We start from the raw sequence: 26,349 nt of genomic DNA on the forward strand, positions 1-26,349 counted from the left end.
AGCAACTCCACCCGAAGCTTGGGCCCATAGAAACATAGAAACATAGAAAATAGGTGCAGGAGTAGGCCACTCGGCCCTTCAAGCCTGCACCGCCATTCAATAAGATCATGGCTGATCATTCCCTCAGTATCCTTTTCCTGCTTTCTCTCCATACCCCTTGATCCCCTTAACCGTAAGGGCCATATTTAACTCCCTCTTGAATATATCCAATGAACTGGCATCAACAACTCTCTGTGGTAGGGAATTCCATAGGTTAACAATTCTCTGAGTGAAGACGTTTCTCCTCATCTCAGTCCTAAATGGCCTACCCCTTATCCTAAGGCTATGTCCCCTGGTTCTGGACTTCCGCAACATCGGGAACATTCTTCCCGCATCTAACCTGTCCAGTCCCGTCAGAATCTTATACGTTTCTATGCGATCCCCTCTCATCCTTCTTAACTCCAGTGAATAAAGGCCCAGTTGATCCAGTCTCCCCTCATATGACACTCCAGCCATCCCTGAAATCAGTCTGGTGAACCTTCGCTGCACTCCCTCAATAGCAAGAACGTCCTTCCTCAGATTAGGAGACCCAAACTGAACACAGTATTCCAGGTGAGGCCTCACTAAGGCCCTGTACAACTGCAGTAAGACCTCCCTGCTCCTATACTCAAATCCCTTAGCTATGAAGGCCAACATACCATTTGCCGCCTTGACTGCCTGCTGTACCTGCATGCCCACTTTCAGTGACTGATGAACCATGACACCCAGGTCTTGTTGCACCTCCCCTTTTCCTAATCTGCCGCTATTTAGATAATATTCTGCCTTCGTGTTTTTGTCCCCAAAGTGGATAACCTCACATTTATCCACATTATACTGCATCTGCCATGCATTTGCCCACTCACCTAACCTGTCCAAGTCATCCTGCAGCCTTTCAGCGTCCTCCTCACAGCTCACACCACCACCCAGTTTACTGTCATCCGCAAACTTGGAGATATTGCACTCAATTCCTTCATCTAAATCATTAATGTATATTGTAAAGAGCTGGGGTCCCAGCACTGAGCCCTGCGACATTCCACTAGTCACTGCTTGCCATTCTGAAAAGGACCCGTTTATCCCGACTCTCTGTTTCCTGTTGGCCAACCAGTTCTCTATCCACGTCAGTACATTACCCCCAATACCATGCGCTTTGATTTTGCACACCAATCACTTGTGCGGGACCTTGTCAAAAGCCTTTTGAAAGTCCAAATACACCACATCCACTGGTTCTCCCTTGTCCACTCTACTAGTTACATCCTCAAAAAATTCCAGAAGATTTGTCAAGCATGATTTCCCTTTCATAAATCCATGCTGAATTGGACCGATCCTGTCACTGCTTTCCAAATGCGCTGCTATTTCATCTTTAATAATTGATTCCAACATTTTCCGCAGTACTGATGTCAGGCTAACCGGTCTATAATTACCCATTTTCTCTCTTTTTTTCCCCCCCCCCCCCTTTTTTTTAAACAGTGGTGTTACATTAGCTACCCTCCAGTCCATAGGAACTGATCCAGAGTCGATAGACTGTTGGAAAATGATCACCAATGCATCCACCTATTTCTCTATGGCCACTTCCTTAAGTACTCTGGGATGCAGACTATCAGGCCCGGGGATTTATCGGCCTTCAATCCCATCAATTTCCCTAACACAATTTCTCGCTTTATATGGATATCCTTCAGTTCCTCCTTCTCACTAGACCCTCGGTCCCCTAGTATTTCCAGAAGGTTATTTGTGTCTTCCTTCGTGAAAACCGAATCAAAGTATTTGTTTAACTGGTCCGCCATTTCTTTGTTCGCCATTATGAATTCACCTGAATCTGACTGCAAGGGACCTACGTTTGTTTTCACTAATCTTTTTCTCTTCACATATCTCGAGAAGCTTTTGCAGTCAGTTTTTATGTTCTCCGCGATCTTCCTCTCATACTCTATTTTTCCCCTCTTAATTAAACCCTTTGTCCTCCTCTGCTGTATTACAAAATTCTCCCAGTCCTCAGGTTTGCTACTTTTTCTGGAAAATTTATATGCCTCTTCCTTGGATTTAACATTTTCCTTAATTTCCCTTGTTCGGCACAGTTGAACCACATTCCCCGTTTTATTTTTACTCCAGACAGGGATGTACAATTGTTGAAGTTCATTCATGTGATCTTTAAATGTTTGCCATTGCCTATCCACCGTCAACCCTTTAAGTATCACTCGCCAGTCTATTCTAGCCAATTCACGTCTTGTACCATCGAAGTTATCTTTCCCCAAGTTCAGGACCCTAGTTTCCGAATTAACTTTGTCACTCTCCATCTTAATAATGGTCACTCTTCCCCAAGGGGCCTCACACAACAAGATTGCTAATTAGTCCTTTCTCATTGAAGGAATTGAGTGTAATATCTCCAAGTTTGCAGATGACATTAAACTGGGTGGCGGTGTGAGTTGTGAGGAGGATGCTAAGAGGCTGCATGGTGACTTGGACAGGTTAGGTGAGTGGGCATATGCATGGCAGATGCAGTATAATGTTGATAAATGTGAGGTTATCCATTTTGGGGGCAAAAACACAAAGACAGAATATTATCTGAATAGCGGCATATTAGGAAAAGGGGAGGTGCAACAAGACCTGGGTGTCATGATTCATCAGTCATTGAAAGTTGGCATGCAGGTACAGCAGGCGGTGAAGAAGGCAAATGGTATGTTGGCCTTCATAGCTAGGGGATTTGAGTATAAGAGCAGGGGGATCTTACTGCAGTTGTACAGGGCCTTGGTGAGGCCTCACCTGGAATATTGGGTTCAGTTTTGGTCTCCCAATCTGAGGAAGGATGTTCTTGCTATTGAGGGAGTGCAGCGAAGGTTCACCAGACTGATTCCAGGGATGGCTGGACTGACGTATAAGGAGAGACTGGATTAACTGGGCCTTTATTCACTGGAGTTTAGAAGGATGTGAGTGGGTATCTCATAAAAACGTATAAGATTCTGACGGGACTGGACAGGTTAGATGCGGGAAGAATGTTCCCAATGTTGGGGAAGTCCAGAACCAGGGGACATAGTCTTAGGATAAGGGGTAGGCCATTTAGGACTGAGATGAGGAGAAACTTCTTCACTCAGAGAATTGTTAACCTGTGGAATTTCCTGCCGCAGAGAGTTGTTGATGCCAGATCATTGGATACATTCAAGAGGGAGTAAGATATGGCCCTTACGGCTAAAGGGATCAAGGGGTATGGAGAGAAAGCAGGAAAGGGGTACTGAGGGAATGATCAGCCATGATCTTATTGAATGGCGGTGTAGGCTCGAAGGGCCGAATGGCTTACTCCTGCACCTATTTTCTATGTTTCTATTACACATCTCACAGTCTGGGATGGCCAGCCATCTAGTTGGTTCCTCGACATATTGGTCAAGAAAACCATCCCTAATACATTCCAGGAAATCCTCCCGCATTGCTACCAGTTTGGTTAGCCCAGTCAATATGTAGATTAAAGTCGCTCATGATAACTGCTGTACCTTTATTGCACGCATCCCTGATTTCTTGTTTGATGCTGTCCCCATCCTCATTATTATTGTTTGGTGGTCTGTACACAACTCCCACTCGTGTTTTCTGCCCTTTGGTATTCCGTAGCTCCACCCATACAGATTCCACATCATCCAAGCTAATGTCCTTCCTTACTATTGCATTAATTTTCTCTTTAACCAGCAACACCACCCCACCTCCTTTTCCTTTCTGCCTATCCTTTCTAAATGTTGAATACCCTTGGATGTTGAGTTCCCAGTCTTGGTCACCCTGGAGCCATGTCTCCGTGATGCCAATTACATCATATCCGTTAACTGCTATCTGCACAGTTAATTCGTCCACCTTATTCCGAATACTCCTCACATTGAGGCACAGAGCCTTCAGGTTTGTCTTTTTAACACCCTTTGCCCCTTTAGGATTTTGCTGTAATGTGGCCCTTTTTGCTTTTTGCCTTGGGTTTCTCTGCCCTCCACTTTTACTTTTCTTCTTTCTATCTTTTTTGCTTCTGTCCCCATTCTACTTCCCTCTGTCTCCCTGCATAGGTTCCCATTCCCCTGCCATATTAGTTTAACTCCTCCCCAACAGCACTAGCAAACACTCCCCCTAGGACATTGGTTCTGGTCCTACCCAGGTGCAGACCGTCCAATTTGTACTGGTCCCACCTCCCCCAGAACCGGTTCCAATGTCCCAGGAATTTGAATCCCTCCCTTCTGCACCATTCCTCAAGCCATGAATTCATCTGAGCTCTCCTGCGATTCCCACTCTGACTAGCACGTGGCACTGGTAGCAATCCTGAGATTACTACTTTTGAGGTCCTATTTTTTAAATTCATCTCCTAGCTCCCTAAATTCATCTTGCAGGACCTCATCCCGTTTTTTACCTATATTGTTGGTACCTATATGCACCATGACAACTGGCTGTTTACCCTCCCCCTTCAAAATGTCCTGCACCCGCTCCGAGACATCCTTGACCCTTGCACCAGGGAGGCAACATACCATCCTGAAGTCTTGGTTGCAGCCGCAGCAACGTCTATCTATTCCCCTTACAATTGAATCCCCTATCACTATAGCTCTCCCGCTCTTTTTCCTGCCCTCCTGTGCAGCAGAGCCACCCATGGTACCATGGACTTGGCTGCTGCTGCCCTCCCCGATGAGTCATCCCCCTCAATAGTACCCAAAGCGGTGTATCTATTTTGCAGGGGGATGACTGCAGAGGACCCCTGCACTCCCTTCCTTCCACTGCTCATCCTGTTGGTCACCCATCCCCTATCTGTCTGTGTAACCTTTACCTGTGGTAAGACCTTCTCACTAAATGTGCTATTCACGTCATTCTCAGCATCGTGGATGCTCCACAGTGAATCCACCCGCAACTCCAGTGCCGCAATGCGGTCTGTCAGGAGCTGCAGCCGGATACAATTCCTGCATTTGTAGTCGTCAGGGACTGGAAGTGTCCCTGACTTCCCACATAATACAGGGGGAGCATAACATGTGTCCGAGCTCTCCTGCCATGACTTAACCCCTAGATTAACTTAATTTGGCAACAATAATGCTAAAGGTTACTTACTGATAAAGAAAAAGAAAAACTACTCACCAATCACTTACCCCTTTGGCTGTGACGTCAACTTTCGGTTTCTTTCTACTTTTTTGCGCCTCTCCCTGCTGCAGCTGCACCGGTAGGCCTCTCCGACTCGCCACGCTGGTCCCCGGACTCACCGCTGGTCTTTTATAGGCCTCTCCGACGCTTCTCCGACTCACCACGCTGGTCCCCGGACTCCCCGCTAGCCTTTAATCGGAAGTATATATCAAAGTTTACTAAATTGAGGGTACAGTTGATACTGAGGAAGACTGCATGAAAATAGAAGAAGACATTGACAAACTTGTAGAATGGCCATGTAAATGGCAAATTAATTTCAATATAATCAAGTGGGAGATGTTGCATTTTGGTAGGAGGAATAAGGAGGCTGCCTACACCTTGGAAAGTAAAGAGTTTAAATGGGGTAGAGACACAAAGGGGTAAAGATTGACAAAAATCATTAAAAGTAGCAACGCAGGTTAACAAAGACATAAAAATTACACTTTGCACACAGTTCTGGTCTCCATAAAACAGGATATAGAAGCAGTGAAGAAATTGCAAAAATGATGATACCAGAACTGAGGGTGCAACTATGAGGAAATACTGAATAGGCTGAGGCTATTTTCTTGTGGAAAAGAGAAGAGAGAAGTGACCAGATAGAGTCTTTAAAATTATGAAGGCGTTCTATAGGGTAGACGTAGAGAATGCCCTTGATTTTGCGGTCGGCGGCTTAGCTCGGGAGTACGCCATCAATATTCAAACTAAATCTGCACTTGCCCTCATGCGATCCCCCCCCTTTGAAAAGGTGCTTTCAAACACTGCAGAGTTGTGCGCCCCACGGATCCCAGGAATGCACTGTTGCGCCTCTACAAACCTGGGATCACATGGGGCTGTGCTCCTTTCACTTCCTGACTCTTAGCCAATTGGGAAACAGAGGAGATAAATTATGATAATTGCAATAGTATTTAATATACAAACCACGATTTTAACATTAATAGAATTCATTCACACTGAAAAGTCGAGATACTTTTTACTGAAAGTGCCCTTAAAATAAAAAACTCGATTTAGTATGCTTTTTATACAAAGCATGTAACTGAATTAACAGTGGTCTTTTAATTGTGGGTCACGACAAGAAACCTGTAATTACAGTCTTGTAGTGCTATCAAATTAATTTATCTTCTATTAGACTAACTAACTTTTGATTAATTTTAAATAATCTAAAATTAAGAGCTTAAATGCCTGATAACCTGAGTAAATCATGAAAGTGAATGAAATTCTATCTAAATAGAAGTTGGGAAATAATTAAACCAAAACTACAAAAGGCTTTTGGGCAGCAAAGAAGGTGACACAAAAAGGTTCTGCTTTCAAACTCGAACAAATGAAAGTTTCTTTCAAAGTTTGTATCTGCGCGGTGAACCAGTGCCTCATTGTTATGGGCTGTAGCATAAACCTAGCTCAACATTAATATAATTTTCTCATCAATGGGAGTAACCATGATCAAGAAGGTGGTTCTCCTATGCTTTTTGGAAATAGGAGATGGGTGGGGGGCTTGCCCCGTCCACCTCCATGGAGATGGGTGGGGGACGCCCCATCCAACTCCGTGCACGAACCTGGTATTGCAGTACTTCCAGGAACGGTGCAGCCTTGGCTCTAGGCCTTTTGGCTAAGAGCAAAATCATTGGCGCAGAGTGATCTTTATTTGGGCGCAAGGTGACCTTTGGCGTTTATGATCTGACAAGTTGATCTGACAAAGAATTGGAAAGATTGGCAACGAATAAAACATTTAAAAAAACAGGCTTCTTGCACCTGTTTGCACCAGACATAAAATTTTTTCAGGGTAGTTAGTTTGCAGTAAGTGGGCAATTAGTCCAACTTTGCAGCAGCATGCTCATTTGTATGAGGAGGTGAAACATGCAGTGAAGTCTATATGCAGACAGAACTTGACAGATCGCAAGTTCGATATTTAGCACATATGCGAGCACAAGCATAAATCCCGAATTTGGTCAATTTTAAAGGCAGTATGAGTGTGTACTCTGAGACTATGCCATCATGCCAACCGTGAATTCAGGGCCAAGATATTCTCACTTGTTGGGGAGTCCAAAACTGGAGCCAAAAGGAATGTGATGAAACTTCTTTACTCAGAGTGGTGAGAATATGAAATGCGCTACCAGACGGAGTGGTTGAGGCAAATAGCATAGATGCATTTAAGGGGAAGCCAGATATGTTAATAAGAGATAAATTAATAGAAGGATATGTTAATAGGGTGAGATGAAGTAAGATGGGAGGAGGCTCGTGTGGAGCATGAACACCAGCAGAGACCTGTTAGAGAAAGAAAGACTCTAAGAGAAGGATGAATCAATCATCCGTGGCTAGCTAAGGAAGTTAAGGATGGTATCAAATTGAAAACAAAGGCATACAATGTTGCAAAGATTAGTGGTAGGTCAGAGGATTGGGAAATTTATAGAAACTAGCAAAGCACGACTAAAAAAATAATAGAGAGAAGATAGATTACAAGAGTAAACGAGCAAGAAATATAAAAACAGACAGTAAACATAGAAAATAGGTCCTGGAGTAGGCCATTCGGCCCTTTAAGCCTGCACCGCCATTCAATGAGTTCATGGCTGAACATGCAACTTCAGTGCCCCATTCCTGCTTTCTCGCCATACCCCTTGATCCCCCTAGTAGTAAGGACTACATCTAACTCCTTTTTGAATATATTTAGTGAATTGGCCTCAACAACTTTCTGTGGTAGAGAATTCCACAGGTTCACCACTCTCTGGGTGAAGAAGTTTCTCCTCATCTCGGTCCGAAATGGCTATGAGATCCCCTCTCATTCTTTTGAACTCCAGTGAATACAAGCCCAGTTGATCCAGTCGTTCTTGATATGTCAGACCTGCCATCCCGGGAATCAGTCTGGTGAACCTTCGCTGCATTCCCTCAATAGCAAGAATGTCCTTCCTCAAATTAGGAGACCAAAACTGTACACAATACTCCAGGTGTGGCCTCACCAAGGCCCTGTACAACTGTAGTAATACATCGCTGCCCCTGTACTGAAATCCCCTCGCTATGAAGGCCAACATGCCATTTGCCTTCTTAACCGCCTGCTGTACCTGCATGCCAACTTTCAATGACTGATGTACCATGACACCCAGGTCTCGTTGCACCTCCCCTTTTCCTAATTTGTCACCATTCAGATAATATTCTGTCTCTCTGTTTTTACAACCAAAGTGGATAACCTCACATTTATCCATATTATACTTCATCTGCCATGCATTTGGCCACTCACCGAACCTATCCAAGTCACTCTGCAGCCTCATAGCATCCTCCTAGCAGCTCACACTGCCACCCAACTTAGTGTCATCCGCAAATTTGGAGATACTACATTTAATCCCCTCGTCTAAATCATTAATGTACAATGTAAACAGCTGGGGCCCCAGCACAGAACCTTGCGGTACCCCACTAGTCACTGCCTGCCATTCTGAAAAGTACCCATTTACTCCTACTCTTTGCTTCCTGTCTGCCAACCATTTCTCAATCAATGTCAGCACACTACCCCCAATCCCATGTGCTTTAACTTTGCACAGTAAGAGCTTCTATGGGTATATAAAAAGTAAGATAGTAGCTAAAGTAAACATTGGTCCCTTAGAGGATGAGACTGGGGAAGTAATAATAGGAAACAGGGAAATGTCAGAGACTTTGAACAAATATTTTGTATTGGTCTTCATGGTAGAAGACACTAAAAGCATCCCAATAATAATAGATAATCAAGGGGCCATAGGGGGCGAGAAAACTTAAACAATCACTATCGCTAGAGAAAAAGTACTAGACAAATTAATGGGACTAAAGGTGGTCAAGTCCCTTGGACCTGATGGCCTGCATCCTAGGGTCCTAAAAGAAGTGGCTGCAGAGATAATGGATGCATTGGTTGTAATCTACCAAAATTCCCTGGATTCTGCAGAGGTCCCAGTGGATTGGAAAACCGCAAATGTAATGCCCCCATTCAAGAAAGGAGGGAGACAGAAAGCAATAAACTATAGACCAGTTAGTCTAACATCTGTCATTGGAAAAATGCTGGAGTCCATTATTAAGGAAGCAGTAGCAGGACATTTAGAAAATCATAATACAGTCAAGCAGAGTCAGCATGGTTTTATGAAGGGGAAATCATGTTTGACAAATTTGCTTGAGTTCTTTGAGGATGTAACGGGCAGGGTGGATAAAGGGGGAACTACGAGATGTAGTGTATTTGGTTATCCAGAAGGTGTTCGACAAGGTGCCACATAAAAGGTTACTGCACAAGATAAGAGCTCACTGAGTTGGGGGGGCGGGGGGCGGGGGGTGGGGGGGGGGGGTGGCGGTAATATATTAGCATGGATAGAGGATTGGTTAGCTAACAGAGAGGCGGGATAAATGGGTAATTTTCAGGTTGGCAAACTGTAACTAGTGGGGTGCCACAAGGATCAGTGCTGGGGTCTCAACGATTTGTAATCTATATTAATGACTTGGATGAAGGGACCGTGTGTAATGTAGCCAAATTTACTGATGTTACAAAGATAGGTTGGAAAGCAAGTTGTGAGGAGGTCACAAAGAATCTGCAAGGGGTTATAGACAGGCTAAGTGAGTGGGCAAAAATTTGGCAGATGGAGTATAATACGGGAAAGTGTGAGGTTATCATCTTTGGTAAGAAAAATAAAAAAGCAAACTATTATTTAAATGGAGAGAGACTACAAAATGCTGCAGTACAGAGTGATCTGGAGGTCCTTGTACATGAAACACAAAGTTAGTATGCAGGTACAGCAAGTAATTAGGAAGGCAAATGGAATGCTGGCCTTTATTGCAAGGGGGATGGAGTATAAAAGTAGAGAAGTCCTGCCACAACTGTTCAGGGTATTGGTGAGACCACACCTGGAGTACTGTGTACAGTTTTGGTCTCCGTATTTAAGGAAGGATATACTTGCATTAGAGGCAGTTCAGAGAAGGTTCACGAGGTTGATACCTGAGATAAAGAGATTGTCTGTCATATGAAGTAAGGTTGAGCAGGTTGGGCCTATACTCATTGGAGTTTAGAAGACTGAGAGGTGATCTTATTAAAACATGTAAGGTTCTGAGGGGGCTTGACAGGATAGATGCAGAGAGGATGTTTCCCCTCTTGGGGGAATCTAGAACTAGGGGGCATAGTTTCAGAATAAGGGGTCGCCCATTTAAAATGGAAATGAGGAGGAAGTTCTTCTCTCCGAGGGTTGTAGATCTTTGGAATCCTCTACCCCAGAGAAGGTTATTGAATATATTTAAGGTGGAGATGGACAGATTTTTGAACAATAAGAGAGTCAAGGGTTATGGGGAGCGGGTAGGAAAGTGGAGTTGAGGCCAAGATCAAATCAGCCATGATCTTATTAAATGGCGGAGCAGGCTCGAGGGGCCAAATTGCTTACTCCTGCTCCTATTTCTTATGTTCTTATGTCAGGCTAAATGGCTTGTTTCTGTGATGTAAAATTATATGTAATTCTCTGTATTGCCATCTTTTTACAATGAACTAAATTATAGCAGGTTAAAAAGAACATAATTGTTATTTATTATGATTAAATGAATGCAAGAAAATCATACATTGAAGTTACTAGTTAACACAATCTTTCTTCTTCTTTACTTACAGTACAAATATGATAATTCATTTTGGTTATGGAAGTATTTGCATGCTTTGTGTAGTGGGTAAGCAGAGCTGTCTAATTTTGAAAAATGCATAGTCATTTTAAAACATTGCAGTACATTTAGTATGTTTATATTTCAGGTGCTAATGAAAACATGGACCATCCAGACTAGTAAGTATTGTCCCATTACCTGCCTTCTTACAATTATTGAGAAATCTTATGGAGGCTGAGAACAGTGAGTGAAGGAAATACAGGAAGAACAGAGATTACCAACACAGAACAGTCGAAAAGAAAAAAAAAGCTAGGATAGTTTATATTAAAGCTCCAAGCATAATTTTAATTGCTTCAAAGGACCAGTCTAGCAAGGTGGAGAAAAAGACTGAGAAGAGAAGCAATTTGAGAATACATAGTAAATTAGGAATATTTATTTTTAAGAAGTGGTGTGACGAATCATGCACAGAAACAGTTTTGTTTTTGCCTTTTGCTTGCATGTATGTAGAGTAAAACTCAAAATAGATTAATTGAAATTGCAGCACAGCAGGCCATTACTTGCATGAATGATTCGCTCTGTCAGATGGTGAAACTGATGGAGTGGATCACTTTCTCGCTGTAGAACCCACCCAATTTAAATCCTTTTGATATCCATAGGATGAAAAGTGGGCAGGTTCTACAACAGGTGGGTGATCCCTGCCAACAAATTACTGACCAGGTGGTGAAGGTGAAAATTACTCCAAATATCTGTGCTCCTGGATCTCTCTGTTCCTCCACTCAGTTAAGAATTGTGTCAGAGTTTACTTCTTTTCACTTCTTTTCCCCAAAATGTGCTAGTTCATGTTTCTCTGCATTCTCATGCTAATACGTCTGTGTTCTGTAGTCTCCCAAATTGCCATGCCACCTACCTTGGTATCAACCCTCTCTATCCTGTAGCCAAATTATTCATATAAAATGGAAAATGAGAGGTTCTAGCACAGATCCCTGGACCACTCCACTAAGCTGGCCCAGCAATATGTACCACATTCTTTTTTATTTCCTATTCATTATTGAAAGAGAGAGAGCAATTGCATTTCATGGTCAGTGTTTCTGCTGTCTCTTCCTCAAATTCCTTTACTTTTCTGGGATGTATACCATTTGGACCTGGTGACTTTCCTGCTTTTGGTGCGATTAACTTCTTTCATACACAGATTCCTTTTGAATATTTACCCCCCCATGGTTCTTCCACATCCTCATCAAATACTCATGTAATCCTCACTTTCATTGTAAATATGGAGGCAAAATGCTTAATCATCTCGGTCATGCCTTAGTTTTTAATCCCTTCTTTGACTATTCTAATGTATTTGCTTAAGAATTCATAGCAATACATTGCTATTAAGAACGATTTGGTTTGTTAAATCTTTACTAATAATCACACTACACATTACCAGTTCATCCACCAGACTCATCATGGATCCCCTGAACCCAATTGGCTGGGGTTTTTGAGTCTTGTGAACGTGACTGGCTAAGCCACTCACAACTCGACAACTATTTTAAAGTAACGTTAATACAAGTGCCCCCTTGGGCACTAGAACTGACAAATTAACAGTATGTAACGGAACCAACCAGGGGGCAGGCTATCTTAGATCTGGTCCTGTGTCATGAGACAGGATTAATAAACAATCTCCTCGTAAAGGATCCCCTTGGAATGAGTGATCAAGCATGGTTGAATTTCAAATTCAGATGGAGGGTGAGAAAGTTGGATCTCAAACCAGTGTACTGAACTTAAATAACGGAGACTACAACAGGTATGAGGGCAGAGTTGGCTAAAGTGGACTAGGAAAATAGATTAAAGTGCAGGAAGGTTTAAGGAAATATTTCACAGCTCTCAAGAAAAATATATTCCAGTGAGGAGAAAAGGGTGTAAAAGAAAAGATAGCTATCCGTGACTAACTAAAGAAATAAAGATTGGTATCCATTTAAAAACCAAGGGCATACAAAGTGGCCAAAACTAGTGGGAGGACAGAAGACTGGGAAGCTTTTAAAAGCTAACAAAGAATGACTAAAAAAAAAATGATTAAGAAAGGGAAGATAGACTATGAAAGTAAACTAGCACAAAATATAAAATCAGATAGCAAGAGTTTCTACAGGTATATAAAAAGGAAAAGAATGGCTAAAGTAAATGTTGGTCCCTGAGAGGACGAGACCAGGGAACTAGTGATGGGGAACATGGAGATGGCAGAAACTCTGAACAAATATTTTGTATCAGTCTTTACAGTAGAGGACACTAAAAATATCCCAACAGTGGATAGTCAAGGGGCTGGAGGGAGTGGGGGGGGGGGGGCGGGGGGGGGTGTGGAGTGGGGAGGAATCACAATCACAATCCCTACTCCGATGGTACATTACTGAGGTGGTACTCAGTAAGATAGTGGGACTAAAGGTGGTTAAATCCCCTGGGCCTGATGGCTTGCATCCTAGGGTATTAACTACTTTGATGAAGGGACAGAGTGTAACGTAGCCAAGTTTGCTGACGATACAAAGATGGGAGGAAAAGCAATATGCGAGGATACAAATAAACTGCAAAAGGACATACAGGCTAAGTGAGTGAACAAAAATTTTGCAGATGGAGTATAATGTTGGAAAGTGTGAGGTTATGCACTTTGGCACAAGAGAAAAAAAAAATTGAAGTGCAAATTATTATTTAAATAGAGAAAAATTGCAAAGTACTGCAGTACAGCTGCTCCTGGTGCATGAAACACAAAAGGATAGTATGCAGGTACATCAAGTGAACGGGAAGGCCAATGGTATCTTGGCCTTTATTGCAAAGGGGATGGAGTATAAAAGCAGGGAAGTCTTGCTACAGTTATACAGGGTATTGGTGAGGCCACATCTAGAATACTGCGTACAGTTTTGGTTTCCATATTTAAGACAGGATATACTTGGAGGCAGTTCAGAGAGGGTTCACTTGGTTGATTCTGGAGATGAGGGGGTTGACTTATGAGGAAAGGGTGAGTAGGTTGGGCCTCTACTCATTGGAATTCAGAAGAATGAGAAATGATCTTATTGAAAGGTACAAAATTATGAGGGGTTTTAAAAAGGTGGATGCAGAGAGGATGTTTCCACTGATAGGGGAGACTAGAACTAGGGGGCATAATCTTAGAATAAGGGGCCACCCATTTAAAACTGAGATGAGGAGGGATTTCTTCTCTGAGGGTTGTAAATCTGTGGAATTCGCTGCATTGGAGAGCTGTGAAAGCTGAGTTATTGAATAAATTTAAGACCGAAATAGACAGTTTCTTAACCGATAAGGAAATGATGGGTTATGGGGAGCGGGCAGGAAAGTGGAGCTGAGTCCATAATCAGATCAGCCATGATCGTATTAAATGGTGGAGCAGGCTCGAGGGGCCATATGGCCTACTCCTGCTCCTATTTCTTATGTTCTTAGCACACCGGGGTTAACTCCCCTGCTCTTCATCAAATTAGTGCCATAGGATTTTTTTTTGCATCCACCTAGAAGCAGATGGGACCTTGGTTTAATGTCTCATCTGAAAGACAGGCAACAGCTCTACAATTATTTTGTTGTAAACTAATGATCAAGTGCCCCCTGATTTAAAGGGGGGGAGGGGCACCAAAACCAGCACAATAAATAAATTAAACTTTAGACAAACATCAAATTAAAATTTGGTTGCCAGGGGTGATGATGCAATCCAGTCCCTCCAGTGCCCACATCTCGCGGAAGGCCACAAGCATACCAGTGGACACCACGTGCTCCATTTCCAGGGACACCCTGGCTCGGAGGTAACCGCGGAAGAGAAGCAAGCAGTCGGGCTGAACGACCTCCTCAACCGCCCGCTGCCTGGACTGGCTGATGGTCCCCTTGGCAATGCCCAGGAGCAGTCCTACGAGGAGGCCCTCGGACCTACCTGCTCCCCTCCGCACAGGGTGCCCAAAGATCAGGAGTGTGGGACTGAAGTGCAACCAGAATTTGAGGAGCAGCCCCTTCAAATAATGGAACAGTGGCTGCAACCTCACACATTCCATAAAAACATGGAACACGGAGGACTCCTCCAGATCGCAGAAATTGCAGGCGGCCTGGGAGCCCGTGAACCGACTTAAAAACTGATTGCACGGGACTGCTCCATGCACCACCCTCCAGGCCAAGTCCACAATAAATAGAGGGAGGACTCCCGCGTCAAGTGCACTCCATCGGGGACCCCCGCCTCCTCCGGACGGCAAGATGGTGAGTCGTGGCGTGTCCGGCTGGCAGACGAGGATGGCAAGGTGGAGAGTGTGCAGGAGCAGCCCGTACAGGAAACCCCTCCGCGCAGAACTGAAAAACACGGAGGGGATTTCCCCGAGGAGGCTCAAGTTCTGAGGCGCCGGCTCCCGAGGGAGGTTCCGATGAGGAATTCCGTCCGGACAGGGCTCAGTTCGGACTGGACCTCTCCACGTGCTTGAGCCTCCTCGACACACCTAACGGAGTCAGGGCCCAGCGCTGTTTCTAGCAACTCGATGGCATTGGCTGGATGTCGGCCCAGTTTAGGTGCCGTGCCAGCACGTCTGATGCCACCCAGCCTGCTCCTCCGCCATCGAACAGGTCGCTGACCCTGGTCACCTCACCAGCCACAGCCCCCTCGTCCGCCTGCCACCTAAAACCACGGTCGTGGAGGTACGGATTCCTGAGCAGCGGCTCCTGCAGGACAGCCGCCACTCCAGACGGTGGAGAACTGCACTTGGTGGCGACTCTGTTCCAGACCCTGATGAGTTCCTGGTAAAAGACAGGCAGGCCCCGCATGGCGGTCCTGACGCCCCCAAGGCTCACAAACAGGTGCTGCATGTCATAATTGAGGCTGTATTACTGGAGGAAGAAATACGTTGCCAACGCACGCCACCTAGGAGGGGGCTCGACGTAAAGGTATCTCAGCAGGGTTTGAAGACGGAAAGTCGCTAGCTGGGTGCTGGTGCACACCAATGCCCGACCGCCCTCCCTAAGCGGGAGACTCAAAACCACAGCAGAGACCCAGTGCATCCTGTTGTTCCAGAAGAGGTCCACCAGCTTCTTCTGTATCTTGGCAAAAAACGCAGGGGGAGGGGTCAAAGTGACCAGCCGGTACCACAGCATAGCGGCCACCAGCTGGTTTATGACTAGTGCTCGACCCCTGTAGGACAGCACTCGGAGCAGTCCTGTCCAGTGCCCTAGGTGAGCGGCGACCTTGGCCTCCAGCACCTGCCAGTTCGCCGGCCAGGCTTCCTCGTCAGGGCTAAGGTAGACTTCCAGATAGAGGAGATGGGTCGTGCTCCAGGCAAAAGGCCTGAGTTCCTCCGGCAGGGAGTCCACCTGCCACTGACCCACCAGGAGTCCGGAACATTTCTCCCAGTTGATCCTGGCGGAGGATGCGGCCGAGTAAATCTCCTAGCACTCACGCATCCACCGCAGGTCAACGGACTTCTCGACCATGAGGCGCACGTCATCGGTGTAAGCCACGCCTGGCCCTTGCAGAGCCAGTCCCGTCAACCTCGTCCGCAAGAGGCGCAGGAAAGGCTCCACGCAGCTGGCATATAACTGGCCGGACATGGGGCATCCCTGGCACACTCCTCTCCCAAAGCGAAGGGGCGCCGTTAAAGGCCCGTTAACCTTAATCAGACACTCCGCGGTGGCGTACAAAAGTTGGATCCGAAATGCATCCCGAGCACGAAAACGCGCAGAGTTCCGAACAGATACTTGTGATCCGCCCTGTCGAACGACTTCTGGTCTAGGGAAAGGAAGGTGACCGACAGACCAGCCTCCTGGGAATGGTGTATCAGGTTCTGGACCAGATGGATGTTGTCGTGGATTGTCCGGCCCGGGACCGCGTAGGTCGGGGTGGATCATGTGGTCCAGCACGGCGCCAAGATGAACAGACATCACCCTAGCAAAAATGTTGTAGTCCGTGCTGAGGAGGGAGACCGGGCGCCAGTTCTTAAGTAAGCAGAGATCGCCCTTAGGCAGCAGGATGATGACTGCCCTGCGCCAAGCGAAGGGCATCTCCCCAGTTGCCAGACTTTCTCCTAGAACCCGCACGTAGTCGCCCCCCAAGACGTCCCAGAATGCCCTGTGGAACTCCACAGTCAGCCGGTCCAGCCCCGGGGCCTTTCCCCTCGAGAGCTGGTGGAGGGCACCAGTCAGCTCCACCAGGCTTAGCAGAGCGTCCAGATTTTCGGCACCCTCCGAGTCGCCCTTCGGCCGGTCCTCCCAAAAAGCTATACGCGCTTCCTCGCTGGACGGATCCGGAGAGAATAGAGCCCCGTAATAGTCTCGGGCCCCGTTACTAATGCCCTCCGGATCCGAGACCAGGGATCCGTCGTCGGCCAGCAGCATCAAGAGCTGCTTACGGACCCCCCGTCTTATTTCCAGCGAGTAGAAGGAGGGGGAGCCGTGGTCCGGGTCATGAAGGAACCGGATCCGTGACCTCACTAACGCGCCTCGGGAGCCGACAAGCTGGAGGTCCTTCAGCGCGTCCTTCTTCACTTCGTACACCGTCTGCAGGGCCGGGTCCTCGATGACTTGACCCAGACGGGTTTCCAGGTCGAGCAGCTCCTTCTCCTGGCGCCCCACCCTGGCCTCCCGCCTCTTGGTCGACCCCTTCGCGTACTCTTGACAGAAGAGACGGACGTGAGCCTTGCCCACGTCCCACCATAGCCTCAAGGAGGGGAAGCCTCCCTGCTTCCTTCTCCAGTCGGCCCAGAAGCGACGGAACGAATCCTGGAACCGCTCGTCCTCCAACAGCAGGTTGTTAAAATGCCAGTACGCGGACCCCGTCCTCACGCGGAGCGAAGCGAGCTCCGCCCACACCAGGTGGTGGTCCGAGCTTGGCGCCGGCCTCATGGAGGCCACCAGAACTCAGGAGACGTATGCCCGAGACACGTAAAGGCGGTCGATTCTGGACCATCCGCTTCCAGGCCTCACCCAAGTACAGGCGCTGGAGTCTGGATGGAGATTTCGCCAGATGTCTGCCAAGTTGAAGGACCCGACCAGGTCCCTCAACTTATCCATCGCCATCATGCTCTGCGGGGCACTGGAGCGGTCCCTCGCCTCGAGGGTGCAGTTAAAATCCCCCTGGGACAATGCAGTCGCCGACGTCGACGGAACCTAGAAGAGCGGACACCTCTTCAAAGAAGCGCTAGGGGGCGTACACATTTACTAAATGGAGCGGCACGTCCTCCAGGCGAACCGTGACATGGAGCAAGCGGCCTGGCGCAGGCTCCTCGACCCCCAAGATCTCCGGCTGAAAATGTGGGGCCAGCAAGATAGCCACCCTACAAGAAATGGCAGTGAGGTGGCTCATGCGGACCTCTCCTTGCCATTCCAGGAGCCACGTGGCTTCATCTCCCAGAATGGTGTGGGCTCTTGCAGGAAACACACCGCATATTTCCCCTCCCGTAGGAACGAAAAATTGTTAAATCTACTGGCTATGGTTATCTTCATGACAGGAGCATAGTGCAACCTCCAACTTAAACTGCGGTGTTGGGAGGTGGTGGGGGTGCGCGGAGTCGTTTGATGACCTCCACTCCCTCAGCAGCCCAGCGAGGAACGTTCTGAGCTGGCGCAGCTCAAGGGTTTCTGGTTTTGATAGGGTCCTGTCTGCGCCCATGGTTTTGACGGCGGCGTGGATGGATCTGATGAGCAGCGCCGGCTCGGACCATTTGTCCAGGGCCAGATGGGCTCTATTGCAGCGACCCTGGCATTGCGCCAGAAAGTCTGAGTTCCTTGGCAGCAGTGGCGGCAGCACCAGCCTTGGCCGCTTTCGCTATTTTAGCAGCCTTGGAGGCGGGGCAGTTCTTGAACGTGCCCCACCTCCCTACAGGCGTGGCACCGTCCGACGTCCAGAAGACCCGGTGGACAGTCCCCTCGTGGACCACGCTAAATGTTCCCTCCGTTATCTCCTCCCGCGCCAGCCAAGTGAAAAGTTGGAGGCGGAAGGAGAACACTTGACGGAGGCTGGCCTCCCTGAGGCCGAGCGGTTTGGGGTTTATCCCCGACCTTAGTATTGTGTTGCTAACACAGATGAGACTGCACCACTGTGTCACGGGAAATTGATGTGACATTTGTATCAAGGCGGTCCACCAGGGAAATAAAGGCTCCCGACCGCCTCACCTTGTAAATAGTTTTCACTTTGACTTTGGGGGGGAGTGATGTTGTGTATCTGTAAAGCATGCACTCCCATGTTCCGCCACCAGGGAACGCATCCCCTGAAGTCCCAAGGGATCCCAGCATCCCTTGGGAGCACTGTATATAAGCCGGGCCCGAAGGCCTGTTCCTCACTCTGGAGTATCTTATTAAAGACTGCGGTCACTGTTACTTTAACCTCCCTGTGTGCAGTCGAAAAAGGTGGTGTCTGCTGTAGGTTGTTCAGGGCAGTCTGTGAACCGCAATCTCGTTTGGTCCAGGTGCTTTCTGCAAATTTGTCCATTGTCTCGTTTGACTACAAACACCCTACTCCCTTCTTTAGCTATCACCGTGCCCGTGATCCACTTGGAACCATGTCCATAGTTTAGCACATACACAGGATCATTCAGATCAATTTCCCGTGACACAGTGGCGCGACCATCGTTTACATTTTGTTGCTGCCGCCTGCTCTCTACTTGATCTTGCAGGTTGGGGTGGACCAGCGAGAGTCTGGTTTTAAGTGTCCTTTTTATGAGTAGCTCAGCCGGGGGCACCCCTGTGAGCAAGTGGGGTCTCGTGCGGTAGCTGAGCAGTCCTCGGGACAAGCGGGTTTAGAGTGAGCCTTTTGTGACTCGTTTAAGGCTCTGTTTGATGGTTAGTACTGCCTGCTCTGCCTGCCCATTGGAGGCTGGTTTACACGGGGCCGAGGTGACATATTTGATCCCATTGCGGGTCATGAATTCTTTAAATTCGGCACTGGTGTCACTGACCAGTATGTCAGGCAGGTCGTGGGTGGCAAACATGGCCCTCATGCTTTCAATGGTGGCGGTGCTTCCCGACATAATTTCACATTCAATCCATTTTGAAAAAGCATCCACCACCACCAGGAACATTTTACCGAGAAACGGGCCTGCATAGTCGACATGGATCCTCGACCATGGTCTGGAGGGCCAGGACCACAAACTTAGTGGTGCCTCTCTGGGCGCATTGCTCAACTGAGCACACACGCGGCATTGCCGTACACAGGACTCTAAGTCAGAGTCGATACCGGGCCACCACACGTGGGATCTGGCTATCGCTTTCATCATTACTATACCCGGGTGTGTGCTGTGGAGATCCGAGGTGAACGTCTCCCTGCCCTTTTTGGGTAGCACTACGCAGTTACCCCTACAGGCAGTCTGGAACATCTTGATTAGCTCTTGCATTTCAACGGGGATGCTGGCCCAGCTCCCATACAGTACACAATTTTTTTACTAGGGACAGCAGAGGATCTTGGCTGGTCCAAGTCCTAATCTGGCAGGCCGTGACAGGTGATTTATCATTTTCAAACGCTTCCATGACCATCAACAAGTCTGCAGGCTGCGCCACCATCAACAAGTTTGCAGGCTGCGCCATTTCCACCCCCGTGGTGGGCAATGGTAGCCGACTGAGAGCATCCGCGCAGTTCTCGGTGCCTGGCGTGTGGCGGATGGTACAGTTATCCGCTGCTAGTGCGAGTGCCCACCTTTTGTATGCAGGCTAAGGCATTAGTATTTATTCCCTTGTTTTCAGCGAACAGGGATATGAGGGGCTTGTGATCGGTTTCCAGCTCAAATTTGAGGCCAAAAAGGTACTGATGCATTTTCTTTACCCCGAACACACATGCTAATGCCTCTTTCGCAAACATGCTGCAGGCCCTCTCGGCCTTAGTCAAGCTCCTGGAGGCATAGGCGACAGGTTGCAACTTCCCCGCAACGTTAGCTTCTTGTAATACACACCCGACTCCATACGACAATGCATCACATGCTAGCACAAGTCGTTTTCACGGGTTATACAATACAAGCAGCTTGTTGGAGCATAAAATGTTTCTGGCTTTCTCAAGCAATTACTTGTGTTTTTTTTCCCCCAGACCCAGTTCTCACCTTTTACGCAATAACACATGTCGGGGCTCTAAGAGGGTGCTTAACCTCGGTAGAAAGTTACGAAAATAGTTGAGTCCCAGGAACGACTGCAGCTCTGTGATGTTCTGTGGCCTGGCCGCGTTCCTGATAGCCTCTGTCTTGGCATCTGTGGGCCAAATGCCGTCCGCCGCGATTTTTCTCTCCAAAAACTCCACTTCTGTTGCCATGAAGACGCATTTCAACCTCTTCAGCCGCAGCCCTACGCGATCCAGTCGCTGGAGGACCTGCTATTTTGTAGGTGCTCGACGGTGTCCCGACCCGTGACCAATATGTTGTCCTGAAAAACCACCATGCGTGGTACCGACTTGAGTGGGCTCTCCATGTTTCTCTGGAAGATCGCTGCAGCCGACCGAATTCCAAACGGGCACTGTTGTAGATGAATAGTCCCTTGTGCGTGTTGATACAGGTGAGGCCCTTCGAAGACTCCTCCAGCTCCTGCGTCATGTAGGCCGAAGTCAGGTTGAGCTTGGTGAACGTCTTGCCTCCTGCCAGCGTCGCAAATAGGTCGTCTGCCTTCGGCAGCTGGTATTGGTCCTGTAGCGAGAAACGATTAATAGTTACTTTATAATCGGCGCAGATCCTGACTGTGCCATCACCTTTGAGTACTGGAACAATCGGGCTGGCCCACTCGCTGAATTCCACTGGGGAGATGATGCCCTCGCGTTGCAGCCTGTCCAGCTCGATTTCCACTCTCCATCATGTGAGGTACCGTTCATGCCTTGTGGTGAATGGGTCGTGCCTCTGGGACCAAGTGGATCCGCACCTTTGCCCCGGAAACATTTCCAATGCCTGGCTCAAAAAGTGAAGGAAATTTGTTAAGAACCTGGGTACATGAGGCCTCATCGACATGTGATAGACGCTCGGATGTCATCCTAATTCCAGCGGATTTTGCCCAGCCAGCTCCTTCAAAGCAGTGTGGGGCCATTGCCCAGGACAATCCAGAGTGGCAGTTCGTGAACCGTACCCTTGTAGGTGACCTTGACCATGGCGCTGCCCAGTACAGTGATAAGCTCTTTGGTGTATGTTCTCAGTTTCGTGTGGATGGGGCTCAGGGCTGATCTGAGTGCCTTGTTGCACCACAGTCTCTCAAACATCTTTTTACTCATGATGGATTGGCTAGTGCCAGTGTCCAGTTCCATGGCTATGGGTAAGCCATTCAATTTTACATTTAGCATTATAGGTGGACATTTCGTCGAAAATGTGTGCACCCCGTGTACTTCAGCATCTGTCTCCTCTCTCTCAGGCTTGAAATTGCTTTGGTCCACCATGGACCGATCTTCCTCTGCCACGTGGTGGTTAGCAGGTTTTGCAGAGCTTGCAGCTCGTTGGAGGTGCCCCATTGTTCCACAGTTGCAAACATACCCTTTGAAGCAGCATGAATAGGCTGAATGGAAGTCTCCACAACGCCAACAAGGTGTGAATTGCCTTGCATTCATCCTTTGTTGCGGACTCTGAGTCATCTGGGTCACCTGAGGCCTGCTGGCAGTTGCAGACTCGTGGCTTCTGCCCTGTTCATTTCTGCTCGCAAACACAGTTCTGGTTAATTTATGAACATTGCTAGCACTTGCGTGCTGAGAGGTTTGTTTGGTGTTATCACTGGTGGACATAAACGCCTGTGATATCGCAATGGCCTTACTGAGGGTTGGTGTCTCTACAGTCAAAAGTTTTCGTAGGATGGTCTCGTGGCCAATACGCAGTACAAAAAAAGTCTCTGAGCATTTGCTCCAGGTAGCCATCAAACTCATTGTCCTGCAAGGTGCCTTAATTTGGCGACGTAGCTCTCCACTTCCTGACCTTCAGATCGCTGGCACGTGCAGAACCGATACCTCGCCATAAGCATGCTCTCCCTCGGGTTAAGGTGCTCCCAAACCAGTGTACACAGCTCCTCATACGACTTATCTGTGGGTTTCACCGGAGCCAGAAGATTCTTCATGAGGCTGTAGGTCGGTGCCCCGCAGACCGTGAGGAGGACCGCTCTCCTTTTTGCAGCGCTTCCTTCACCGTCCAGCTCGTTGGCTACAAAGTACTGGTCTAGCCATTCGACATAGGCTTCCCAGTCCTCACCCTCCGAGAACTTCTCCAGGATGCCCACAGTTTGCTGCAACTTTGTGTTGGATTTGTATACTCATCGCCAGTTATTGTGTTCCTAACACAGATGAGACTTCACACAGGGAGGTTAAAGTAACAGTGACCTCAGTCTTAAGACACTCCAGAGTGAGTAACAGGCCTTCGGGGGCCGGCTTATATACAGTGCTCCCAAGAGATGCTGGGATCCCTTGGGACTTCAGGGGATGCGCTCCCTGATGGTGGAATATGGGAGTGCATGCTTTACAGATACACAGCACTTCGCTCCCCCAGTTGATGTAGGTGGAGAGGAGGAGCTCACCAGGAACAAAGGGCGGGACGATTGAGATGATGACCCTCTGCGCAGTGGCCTCGAGAGGATCCATTGGCAGGAAGGTCCCGTCCACCGTGAGCCCCTTGCTGAGGGCCAGGGATCGCGCCCACTCCAACCCGAGAAAGAACACAGCCTTCCCGTACATTTTGGAGGCGGCGACAATGGCCGAGGGGCCGACTATCCCAGCCATTGCCCTCGCGCTCTCCTCGATGGTCGTGTTGGGGTGAGTGTAGCCCTTGACCCCGTTCTTTTTAGTGATAAATCTGAAAGGTGGCGGGGCAGCAGGAGCCGCCGTGGCCTTTGCTGCCACGTGCGCATAAGTTTGTGCTGACCCCGCCACCAGCGAAGATGGACTCACCATATCGGGGTCCCTTTAAGGGCTACACTCACCCCAAAGTCACAGGCCTGAATATTCTTGATTGGCCGTGTTAATGAGCAGAGGGAGCTCTTAATGAGGCCCACCTCTCCCTAACTTTTGACAATTGGGGAGGGGCCCTTTTCCCTCTGCTCAGTAGTTGTTTGTTTTATAAAATATATTTAAAAAGAGGCTCAGAGAGAGAGACAGCACTCCTCTCAGCGTTGGGTGGGTGTTTGCAGGGGGTGCACTCTCTGGATCACAAACAAAGTCTTTATATTCTTCTGGCCGGGGAGAAGATGTCTTCATCCGGAAAGGCTGGAATGGTGCTAATTGGGAAAGAAAAAGCACCCAGGTAGCTCCAGCCAACCCGGGCAGGCAATGGGGAGGGGTGCTTCCAGTGGTGTGTGGGGCCTAGCTTTTTGCAAGAACCCCACACACTTGCATGCACCCCGCCCCCACACGATGTTATTATTAATCTTTTTTCCTCTCCCCCCCCACAGATTAAGCAAAGTTTTTTTTGGGGGAGTGCACCAAAATACACCCACCTGTTGATGTTGACAATGGCTCTCCCTCCTTCCACACAGCCGTTGAGTAGTCGAATGGCAGCTGTTCCTTCCCCCCCTCTCTCAAACTCTGCAGCAGTAACAGGAGTATTGGTAGCTCTCCCCTCTCCAGACAGCAGGCCTCCTCCTCCCAGATGCTCACAGTCTCTCTGTAGATGTACCTAGAAGGCAGCTTTTCTTCCTCCTCCTCTCAACGTCCTGGGTTCACACTCACTGTAGTTGTAGCAGTATTAGCAAAGGTTTAACAATCACACTACACATTACCAGTTCAACTATTTTACTTGTGCACCTTAAACAAATGACCCCTGCAAGGGGGGTTGAAAACATTTCAACTATTTTAGTTGTGCATTTTAAACAAATACCCACTGTTTTTTGAGGGCACCAACACAAATTATGCAAGTGCCCCCTGGCTAAAAGGGGGGTTGGGGGGGCACTAAAACTGGCAGATTAAACAAATTAAATTTTAGACATAAAATCAAATTAAAATTTGGTTGTCGGAGGTGCTGATGCACTCCAGTCCCTCCGGCGCCCACCTCTCGCGGAAGGCCGCGAGCGTACCAGTGGACGCCACGTGTTCCATCTCTAAGGACACCCTGGCTCGGATGTAACCGCGGAAGAGAGGCAGGCAGTCTGGCTGAATGACCCCCTCGACCGCCCACTGCCTGGACCGGTTAATGGCCCCCTTGGCCATGCCCAGGAGCAGTCCTCCGAGGAGGCCTTCCAATCTGCCTGTTCCCCTCCGCACAGGATGCCCAAAGATCAGGAGTGTGGGACTGAAGTGCAACCAGAATTTGAGGAGCAGCCCCTTCAAGTATTGGAAGAGGGGCTGCAACCTGGCACACTCCATACAAACATGGAACATGGACTCTTCCAGACAGCAGAAATTACAGGTGGCCTGGGAGTCTGTGAACCGACTTAAAAACGTATTGCACGGGACTGTCCCGTGCAACACCCTCCAGGGCAAGTCCCCAATAAATAGAGGGAGCACTCCCGCTTAGAGAGCATTCCATTGGGGATCTCCGCCTCCTCCGGACGGCAATATGGTGTGCCATGGCATGTCCGGATGGTAGACGAGGATGGCAAAATGGAGAGTGTGCAAGAGCAGCCCGTACAGGAATCCCCTCTGCGCAGAACTGAAAGGCACAGAGGGGGTTTTCTGGAGGAACCTCAAGCTGTGAGGTGCCAGCACCTGAGCCTCCAGCCTTCATAATTTTTGTTTGCATCCCTTCTATGCTTTTTATATTTCTCATAGTTCTCTCCCCCTACCCATGTTTCTCATGTGCCATTTTTGGAAAACTCATTTTACCTTCAATACCTCTATTTGTCGATGGAACCCTAGCCTTTGAAACATATCCTTTACTCAGAGTAAGAATGTATATAACCGGTACCATATCCATTTTGTATTTAAATATCTTCCTTTATTGAATCTGCAATTTTTTCTAACTAATTCATCCATTTCACTGAAATTAGCTAATTTCCAATCCATGAGGTTTATGTTTGATCTTTTTTCTTCATCTTCTATTTTCACTGTAAACCAAGTTATACTATGGTCGCTATTTCCCCCCCCAAAAAAAATTTTCCTCCCTTCAGGTCACTTACTTATCATGCTTCATTACCCAGAACCATAACTAGCTCTGCATCCTTTCTATCAGACATATAAAATTGTGGTTAAGTAAACAATACTGGATCCATTCTGAGGATCCCTTCTCAGTTTGACCAAAAACTCTTCTCTTAGCCCAGTCTAATTCAGGGTTTGTAAAGTTCCCGATAATTACAACTCTATCACCGCTGAAAATCTCTCTAAATTGCCTACAAATCTTGCCCTCAATTCCTGTTTTGTTTGGTGATCTATAACGAGATCATCCCTTTTTCTACTCCATCTCTCCTGAAAATTTTATAGCCAGGAATATTTAGTTTCCAGCCTCTCCCTAGGTGAAGCCAAGCTTCTGTCAAAGGTTAGTGCCTTAATTTCCAACTATATTTTTAATGCTTTGCAAATAAATCAACAACGGCTTGCATTTAAACAAATTATTTAATGTAACGCATATCTCGGTGCTTGACAAATAGATGATGGATGCTGAGCCAGAAAGGGATAAATTAGCAGGTGCATTCAAAATATTGCTTGGAGTTGTGAGAAGGTTTTTAAAGGTGGATAGGTAGATGTTAGGATGTCAGCAAGGTGAGAGTTTTATTGGTCGAGTTTGCAGGCGACAAAGGTATGCACAAGGGTTTCTGTAGTAGAGAGCTCAGGTAGGGGAA

General features: G+C 47.6%; 1 protein-coding gene across 1 annotated transcript in view; it reads left to right on the top strand.

Moving 5' to 3' along the window:
• The window catches only part of ica1 (islet cell autoantigen 1), a 384,634-nt gene that overhangs the window by 21,551 nt on the left and 336,734 nt on the right, over window positions 1-26,349 (top strand). Inside the window, exon 2 of the mRNA XM_070881029.1 lies at window positions 10,856-10,886. Coding sequence (XP_070737130.1) covers window positions 10,870-10,886 — 17 coding nt within the window. The 5' untranslated portion in view covers window positions 10,856-10,869. The remainder of the gene's footprint in view (window positions 1-10,855; window positions 10,887-26,349) is intronic.

The sequence above is a fragment of the Pristiophorus japonicus genome, chromosome 5 (genome assembly GCF_044704955.1).
Source record: "Pristiophorus japonicus isolate sPriJap1 chromosome 5, sPriJap1.hap1, whole genome shotgun sequence".
Taxonomy (NCBI): Eukaryota; Metazoa; Chordata; class Chondrichthyes; family Pristiophoridae; genus Pristiophorus; species Pristiophorus japonicus.